Raw genomic sequence first — 9,750 nt, forward strand, 5'->3', positions numbered from 1 at the left:
TATTATTTAAATGATATGTTATGGCTTGCCACAACATGTATATTGAATAAAACTATTAATCTTATTTTTTACATTATTTCTTTAAGTGGGCGAATCATTTTAGTTAATTTTCATGCTTTATTTTCATTCCCTGAAGTCTCTTGTGAAGATCGGACCATAATGGACCTTTTTCACATTTCGTCATCATAGTTGGGAGAGCAGTGAATGAGAGAGTACCACAAAAATATATATATATTTTGCATTCCCATTTGCTCAAATAGCAAATTAAAAACTCCATGCTAGTGTTTTCATGACTTTCAAAAAAGGGAAATTGAGAGAGACTGATAATGGCATTCTGAAGAGAGAACCATGTCAAATGTACCATCCCTCCCAGAGACACTGCATTAGAAAAACCCTGGCATTAGCGTTCACTAGGTTTTTATTTATTTTTTATTTGATGCAAAGGTGATACAAAGTATAGTGTTATAAATTTACATACATTTAAAAAAAAATTTTTATTTATGATGCTGACAGTTGAAATGCATCATTCCAGTCTTGAGAAAAGCGTCTATGAATTACATCATTTGTAAGACCTCCTGGACAAACTTGCAGTCTAGAGACAAAACGTGTTAGTGAACAAAAATATGCTGACCAACTAAATGTTTTTGTTCATAACAAGAAAACAAGGGGCGGACTTGTTAACAACTTTTTTTTAACGAATTGGTGTAAAAGATTCAATGACTCACTGTCCCCGATAACATACAAAAGAAACTCGACGCCACCTACTGGTATGCTAAAGGTCAGAGAATAAATCTGAACGAATCTTTTAGGTCAACGGGTTCAAAAGAATCGAGTCATTGAAGTGATTCCAACGCCGCACAAATATAACCCAACAGACATTTGGAACGAAGAAATCTTTTATAAGAATTCACTGTATAATATCCTGAATTAAATAAAGGTTTTCAGCTAAAAGCTATTTATCTAATACTGTAAAGTAAAATATATCCGTTTTATTATTATTTATTTTACCAACAAGTCAGGAAACAAACACATCGTAGTCGAACACATTGTAGTTAACGTTATACATAATTTTTCTCAAACTACTGTGTTGTTCTGATTGCTTGGCTGCTCATATATGATTCATATATCGTATTAAAGGGGTCATATGATGCTTTTTTTAAAGATCATTATTTTGTGTATTTGGTGTAACAGAATATGTTGACATGCTTTAATGTTCAAAAAACACATTATTTTTCAAATACTGTACATTATTGTAGGTCCTATATGCCTCGCCTCTCTCAAGCTTCGTTTTCTACAAAGTCCCTCCTTCCGACAAGCGCAGTCTGCTCTGATTGGCCAGCTGACCCAGTGCATTGTGATTGGCCAAACACCGCAAGCACTCGTCGGAAATGTAAGGCTCCTTACTATAATAGCGAGCTTCATCTTTCAAAATAAATGTTAAGACAGTAAATAATGTCATTAGTTTTACCACCAGTTCAAGCCGAAAGGGGAACAGAGTCGCGTGACAGACAGATATGACCCCTTAAGATAGAAGATCAGTGCACCTCAACTTTGAAAATCTGCGGAAATAACTCGTTAGCTGGTGTGTCACATGATCACCATCATGTGATTTGCATACAGGGGAACAACCTGTTTAGATAGCTGTACACTTCATCAGCAAGAAAGACACATCTCAAGACAGTTTGGGAGTCTGATGTTCGCGGCCACTCAGTACCACACTCACCATGGCTTGGACAAAATATCAGCTCTTTCTCGCCGCTATGATGCTCATCACAGGCTCTCATGCCTTCTCCCACCCTTTTGTACAGGTAATGATTTTCATCAATCCTCAAGATAACAGCACACCATTCACATCAAACTTCCCTCTCATCACATTGTTTTCAGTACCTCTAAGAAAACCGAGAACTGAAAGTGTTATTTATGTTTTGGCAAAGTGAGAACTGGTCGGCTCTGTGTCCTCCTCTTCATATCACTTGTCCCCATCTCTGTTACTTTTCCTGCATGCTTCTTAATATTTCTTCACCACACACCTCCTACTCTCACCTTTCCAGGCCGTGGGAATGTTTTTGGGAGAGTTGTCCTGTCTGGTGGTGTTCCACATTCTCCTTTGTCATGATCGGCGCAAACCTGAGCCAACGATGGATCCGGGCCAAAGTTTCAACCCCCTACTTTTCCTCCCCCCTGCCCTTTGTGACATGTTGGGAACATCCATCATGTATGTTGGTGAGTTTCCAACATGTGAAGTATATTGTGTCCATAGTCTTTAGTTCTTAAAGGGTAGGTTCACTGATTTACAACCAGCCTTGTATCGTTACAGTGACAGCACTATAAGTAAATGAACAATGTGTATTATCTTACTATATATAGACAAGTTTCGATTTATAATAGCTGAAACATCCATTCTTTTTAAACAGGATCTGTACTTGTGTTTTCTTTCTCTAGCACTGAACATGACCAGTGCCTCCAGTTTCCAGATGCTGCGAGGAGCTGTGATCATCTTCACTGGACTGTTGTCTGTAGCGTTCTTAGGACGGCGGCTGCAGCCCAGCCAGTGGATTGGGATCCTAGTCACCATCATTGGTCTGGTGGTGGTTGGCCTGGCTGATTTTCTGAGCGGCCATGGGGATGACTCCCGTAAGCTCAGTGAGGTTATCACAGGTCAGTAGTTACCTGCTGCTGAATGGTTTTAATCATACGTAATGATTATTTGCCTTTTACAAATCAGAAAATCTTCTCGTAGGCTGGATATCGGGATTTTTTTTCTTTATTTGATTATATCTTGCAACTTTATCTGACTGGACTGATTTTCTGTTGATCTTGTCTTATAGGGGACCTTTTGATCATCATGGCACAGATTATTGTTGCAGTCCAGATGGTCCTGGAGGAGAAGTTTGTTTACAAGCACAATGTGCATCCACTGAAGGCTGTTGGGACTGAAGGTAAAGTTTTAGTATATTAGTATAAGTATATTAATGCTATGTATTAATAATGTTGTTATAATGGTAATGATAGGAATTTATCTTATGTCACACACTACAGTTTAAAAGTTTCAGGCCAGTAAGATTTTTTTTTATGTTTTTGAAAGAAGTCTCCAATACTTGCTAAGGCTGTGTTTATTTGATCAAAAATACAGCAAAAACAGTAATATTGTGAAATATAATTTAAAAAATGTAATATTTTAAAATGTAATTTATTATTGTGACAGTAAAGCTGAATTTCGGAAGCCATTACACCAGTCTTCTGTATCACATGACCCTTCAGAAATTATTCTAATATTCTGATTTAGTGCTCAATAAATATTTCTTATTATCAGTGCTGTTTTTGTGGAAACCATGATACTTACTTTTTTAGTTGAATAGAAAGTTCAAAAGAACAACTTTTATTTATTTAGTCTTTATGTATGATCAATTACTAGAAAAGTCTAACTGCTAAAAAGATTAAATCAGCAAAAAAATCAAAGGTAGTATAGATTAATGAAACAAACAATGCTAATTGGCTTAGAACCAAATGTTGTCATTACCATAGGTGTTTGCTAGACTCCATTTAGGATACCTTAATTTGAAGCAGCGTCTGCATATCTGAGGTTATTTTACTCTCAATCCTCCCCATTCAATGCGGCCAAATATGCCTTTGTTAATGATGAACATCTACTGACAAACAGGCAATTTTGATTATTAAAAAAAAAAACGTATCAGTTTAGCAACACTTCTGAGACTGGTCTATTTCCCAGTGGCTTAGTTGTCTTCTCTTTCTTAGGTTTTTTCGGATTTGTCATCCTCACTTTGCTCCTCATCCCAATGTTCTACATCCATGTGGGAAGTTTTGCCGACAACCCACGGCAGGTCCTTGAAGATGCTTTGGACGCCTTCTGTCAGATTGGCCATAAGCCCCTTATTTTACTGGCACTGCTGGGCAACACCGTGAGCATCGCCTTCTTTAACTTTGCCGGCATCAGCGTCACCAAGGAAATAAGTGCCACTACTCGCATGGTACTGGACAGTCTGCGTACTGTGGTCATCTGGGTCATGAGTTTACTGCTGGGTTGGGAGGTATTCCACGGCCTACAGATTTTAGGCTTCATCATCCTACTCGTGGGTACAGCACTATACAATGGACTCCACAAGCCCTTGATGGCCAAACTGCCCTGCTGCCCTGGAGAGCAGAGAGCAGAGGAGGGAGCAGCCCCAGAGAGAGAGAGACTGCTTGGTGCAGGAAAAGCTGCAAACGAGAGCTAATATTGGACTTTGAACAAAATGCTGCCCACAAAGCTTTTAACTGTTTTAACTGTTATTTCCATTTTAAGAAGGAATCACATTTTTGTGTTTTTGTTTTAGAGTTTAATTCAACACTTGGGAACCATCACTACTTATTGCCTACAGCAATTTTTGTGGGCATGTCTCAAAGAACAGTTGTGCTTAGATTTTAAAATGGTTGAATGCACATTTTTACTTTAGGAAAGGGAATCATTTTTACATGATTTTAATACCAAAAATCCTTAAAATAATATTTAAAAGTTTTTAATCCTGCAGTTTATATGTTTCAAAACCATTCGTTTTTGTTTACGTGATGTGCTGTTGTTGGGAGGACATTATATCTCCAATCATTTTATTTGAGTAATAGTCATCTGTGAAACGGGTATTGTGTACTGACAAGAAAATCTTCTGTTAGTCCGTGTATATTTGGTTTATAAAAAATATGGAAGTATCACTGAGTTTACTGCCAGTAAATATCACCGTTTCATTTTTTTTTTCTTTTTTAGAGTAATACACAAGGGACCCTAATCTCAAAAACAATGTAGTTTTTACTAGAAGTATTTAACTGACATCCGTTTCATTTCACAAATCTGTCCTCTGCATAAATGTATAAATTCCTCTCACATTCTTGTTTGTACATTGTGGATGCAGTTGTTTGTTGTCAATGAAAACATGAAGAGGAGAGAACTGTTTCACTCAGTGACTATTAGATTAATTACAAGTAATGTCTGTGTCATGTATCTAACTAAAACAGTTTTGTGTATGTCAAAATGTTAGTAATTGGTAAAAAAAACAGATTACACCATATAAACAAGTGCAACAATTAATAATTCACCAACATTGCAGTCAAATAATGACAGTATAAAACTGACAGTGTATGCAATAAGAATAAAACACACAGTATACACATACATACATGCATAATATACAGAAAAACATATTGCTCAAGATAATGCATATATTTACCACTCCAACGGATGTGTACATGACTTGCAGAATGTTTAATTTAGCTTCTTAGCAAATAGTATTGATTGCATTTTTATTTTATCATTGACGTTCAAACAGAGCCAAGGTTCTCTGTCTTACAACTAAGCATGCATATACCGTAAAATAGTATTTTGTAGTCTTTGTGATGTAGATTTACAGATTATGTTTCCCTGAGTCACTGTCTTGCAGATATAGTGAATTGTATTCTTGTTTCAGGCCTACAGTAAGCCTGTTCCTTAAGGATTTGACTGTATTTAGCTCCTTTAGTTTCTGCATCCTAGCAGTGACAGTCATAAAAAGAATCAGGACAGGTTCTTCTACAGATCTTACCTATTCTGCTCAAAAGACAACCTTAGGACAGGTCAGATTGATATAGTTTGGGTGCCTTCATAGAAGGCCTTCTTAAGAATATGGATGGAGCCAATAAAATGCATTTTTCATGATTTTTGTCTTGTCTACAGCCCTGTAGGTAAATCTCCCTTATGTCTGCAAACGTCTCTAGAGCCTTTCATTTCTGAAGTAACCATGCAGGTCCAGCTAAATGAAGCATTTTTAAAATCTACAGATCTGTTTTATCTAATCTTTTCAGCGTGGACCCGAGCTCACTGATGTGAGGTGTAGATCTTCTCTGAGTGTGCTCAGTCCACTCTTGAGCCTCAGGATGAGTGGGCCCGGGGAGCAGACTGATATCTTGGCTGTTGGGAGCATGGTCCGGGAGCGATGGAGAGTGGTGAGTTGTTTTGAAGGAGCTGTATTTAGGAGGACAAGGCTTCAGGACTATTCAAATACTCACTGTTGGTTTCGTAGAGATGTTCTGATAGCTGTCAGATTCTTTCATGTAAACATTCACTCAGTCAAGGAGGTTTTTTCTTTTGAGCTCAGTCAAACGATACACTGCAGGTGTGTTGAGCAGTGCTGACATCAGCACAGAAAACTGTACAGCATGCTGACAAATAGTTACGAGACACAGCATTTTATTTCATGATAAAAGTGTTGTTTTGCTAGGGCATTTTTTTAAGACAGCATTTCATGCCTGAACAGAACTGTTGTAATATCTGTTCTCTGACACAAGTTTGAAAGCTGTCTACTCAGTTATAGGAAACATATATACAGTACTTTACTGTTCAAAGGTTTGGGGTCAAAATATGTTTTTTTTTTTTTTCTTTTTGAAAAATTTATAATTTTATTCAATTCAACTTTATTTCTAGACTCAAGGTCCATTAGCAAGAAACAAACAATAAAAAACAATACACATTAAAAAAGACAGTTATACCAATACTTCCTCATAGAGGACTGATATCGCACTTCAGTAAGCCTATTCAGCAATGATGCATCAGATTGATCAAAAGTGACATAAATGCTGTTCTTTTGCACTTTTTATTCATCAAAGAATCCTAAGAAGCTAAATGTATCAGATTCCACAAAAATATAAAGCTGCACGACTGTTTTCAACATTGATAATAATAAATATTTCTTGAGCACCAAATAAGCAAATCATGTGATCATGTGACACTGAAGACTGAAGTAATGGCTGCTGAAAATTAAGCTTAGTCATCACAGGAATACATTTTAAAGTATATTACTGATAATATTTTGCAATATTACTATGATTTTAATAAATAAATCCAACCTTGGTGAGCATAAGAGACTTCCAAAAACATGGAAGAAATCTTATCGGCCAAAATGTTTTGCACAGTAGTCATTCATTAAAAATGTCTCTTTCCTAACTAGTTGAAGAAAATTGGTGGGGGTGGTTTTGGTGAGATCTATGAAGTCCTGGACCAGGTGAGCCAAGTCAATGTGGCTCTGAAAGTGGAGTCTGCCCAGCAACCCAAACAGGTCCTTAAGATGGAAGTAGCAGTTTTGAAAAAACTTCAGGGTAAAAATGAACATAAGATATTTAAGAATCACATTTTTTTTAATGAGTTAATGTATATAAAAACAAGCATGAAAACAATATTTGAGCAGTCATTTTGCACTGTGTGTATGCTACTCTATGGGCAATCATACATTGCCAAACACAAGGGGAATATTACTTAAAAATATATGGATTTGTATAACATTAACCATTTTTGCCTTGATCCATGTCATAGGTAAAGACCATGTTTGTCGTTTTGTTGGCTGTGGACGCAATGACCGCTTCAACTATGTGGTTATGGAGCTTCAGGTAGGGCATCAAATTATTTATTCTTGTTTCTGAATTTATGGATGTTATCGCAACTCAACGTAATACAACAACCCTGATTTCAGTCACCTGAAGTGATGTTTGTCCATTGAACTGCAGGGAAGGAACTTGGCAGACCTTCGACGCAACATGAGCCGCGGCACCTTCAGCTTCTCCACCACACTCAGGCTGGGCCGACAAATCTTAGAAGCCATCGAAAGCATCCACTCTGTGGGCTTCCTGCACAGAGACATAAAACCTGTAAGAGTGCTGTACAGAGTCTGCTCTCTCACAGACAGCCCTGGGCCTAAAAGCATTTCTAATGTTGACTATAATTCATGTTTAAGAGGGCCTCATTATTTATTTTTAGACTATATAAACTAGTCATCAAACCTTTTTTTTCCTCAAATAGTCTAACTTCGCAATGGGTCGACTTGCCAGTACGTGCCGAACCTGTTATATGCTTGATTTTGGGTTGGCACGCCAATTTACAAACTCATGTCAAGAAGTCCGTCCGGTAAGTAATCACAGATGTCCTTTAAAAATTAATGTTTATGAAATTTCATATTAGTGTTACTTAAACAGACAGTTCACCCCAAAATGAAAATTCAGTCATCATTTACTCACAATCTTTCCAAACTTCCAGACTTTATTTCTTCCGTGGAGCACAAAAGTAGAAATTTCAAGCAATTGCTGAAGAATTGCTCATGAGAAAAGTAGTGATGTACGATTTGAGAATGAATGGATCTGTTAAATATGTTTTTTTAATCAGTTGATCTTGGTCACAGAAATTATCTAAATGAGTTGTTCGTGAATTGTTACATCTCAAACTCTCATGAATGCGCCAAAAAAGGTAGTGGTGGAAGTCAAGATTTTTAAATGAACACAAATTTCAATGTCAGAATTTTGACAGAATTTTCATTTTTGGGTGAATTATTCCTGTAATGTGTTTCTGTATGTTTACTTATGTCTTCTCTTTTTTTTATTTTTTGTCTAAAGCCACGTCCAGTGGCAGGATTCAGAGGAACCGTCCGTTATGCTTCAGTTAATGCTCACAAGAATAGGGTAACTTCTCTCTCTTACATTCTCAAGCCAATGGCGGATGCCGGTCAGGTTTCTTATACATAGCAGGTCATGTTACTTATTCATATTTCACTAAAATGCACATTCTTCTTGTTCTTTAAAAAGGAAATGGGTCGACATGATGACCTTTGGTCTTTATTTTATATGCTTGTGGAGTTCATGGTGGGTCAGCTACCCTGGAGAAAAATCAAAGATAAAGTAAGTTTTGCTCTGATCATAATTTTCCGTGGATAAGAGATTTGCGGTTCTCAGTCCTGCCATCAATACAGGAACAGGTCGGAAATATGAAGGAGACGTACAACCATCGCCTCATGCTCAAACAACTCCCAGATGAGTTTAGCGTTTTCCTCGACCATATCTCCAACCTGGACTACTTCACTAAACCCGATTATCAGGTACTGAACTTTCTTAGCCTTTCTTGACCATAGATTTTGTAAACGTAGACAATCACTTACATGCTCTCTCATTGGGTTGCAGCTCCTGATGTCAGTCTTTGACAACAGCATGAAGAGCTACAATGTGGTGGAAAATGATCCGTATGACTGGGAAAGGACAGATTCAGAGGACACACTTAATGTTGGAACCCTGGCAACCACAGCCCAGCAGTTGACCCGCCTCACACCGGCATATTTGGGGTAGATATCTAGTATCTGCAATGATTCAATGATATAACGTTTCTCTGTATAAACAGTTTGAAGTCTACATGGTTAAATGAATATATTTCCTTCCAGCATGGCCAATGCCTCCGTGATCCCGGGCGATCTGCAGCGTGAGAACACAGAGGATGTCCTTCAGGGTGAGCGCCTCAGTGAGGCTGATAATTGCGCCCCCATCCCAATGCAGCCTGCACAGGGAGCGGATGTCTGGGAGGATATGGAGCACAGCCGCGACCGAAACCTCAACCACGTTCAGCCTCTAATCAGAAAGGTACTATTCATCAGTTATTGACATACCTGCAATTCATCAGTTATTGACATACCACTTTTCAGTAAAATGTCTTGATGCTTAATAAAGTAGTATTTATAAGCACAGCACTGCTTTATAGCTGAATAAAATGTATTTCATAATGCTTTTATTTATTCCATTGACACTTAATCAACTGAATTGAATCAACTCTGAACTGACTGGAGTTGAATAAAGACACTGTTGTCTTCTGTAAAGTAGCTTTTAGCTTGAATTTAACTTGTTTCATGATTTATGAACTTTACAGTTATTGAACTAAACTGAACACTGCCGTTGTTCACTGACGAGCTGCACAAAAAA

The 9,750-nt window shown here is 37.5% G+C and overlaps 1 protein-coding gene and 1 pseudogene across 1 annotated transcript; both read left to right on the forward strand.

Moving 5' to 3' along the window:
- The first annotated feature begins 1,760 nt into the window (after positions 1 to 1,760).
- Positions 1,761 to 4,992, forward strand: LOC107555739 (solute carrier family 35 member F6-like). The gene is made up of 5 exons (XM_016238617.1): positions 1,761 to 1,808; positions 2,052 to 2,223; positions 2,443 to 2,658; positions 2,829 to 2,939; positions 3,757 to 4,992. The coding sequence occupies exons 1-5, from the start codon at positions 1,761 to 1,763 to the stop codon at positions 4,233 to 4,235; spliced, it is 1,026 nt and encodes a 341-aa protein (XP_016094103.1). The 3' UTR covers positions 4,236 to 4,992.
- Positions 4,993 to 5,832: 840 nt separating this feature from the next.
- The window catches only part of LOC107555765 (tau-tubulin kinase 2-like), a 12,181-nt pseudogene continuing 8,263 nt past the window's right edge, over positions 5,833 to 9,750 (forward strand).

This window comes from Sinocyclocheilus grahami, unplaced genomic scaffold (assembly GCF_001515645.1).
Source record: "Sinocyclocheilus grahami isolate Dianchi unplaced genomic scaffold, SAMN03320097.WGS_v1.1 scaffold544.1, whole genome shotgun sequence".
NCBI classification, from domain to species: domain Eukaryota; kingdom Metazoa; phylum Chordata; class Actinopteri; order Cypriniformes; family Cyprinidae; genus Sinocyclocheilus; species Sinocyclocheilus grahami.

Coding starts and splice junctions, on each gene's coding strand:
- LOC107555739 (XM_016238617.1), top strand. CDS start 1,761: ATGATGCTCATCACAGGCTCTCATGCCTTCTCCCACCCTTTTGTACAG. Junction 2,659..2,828: donor GCTCAGTGAGGTTATCACAG/GTCAGTAGTTAC, acceptor CTTGTCTTATAG/GGGACCTTTTGATCATCATG. Junction 2,940..3,756: donor GAAGGCTGTTGGGACTGAAG/GTAAAGTTTTAG, acceptor TCTCTTTCTTAG/GTTTTTTCGGATTTGTCATC.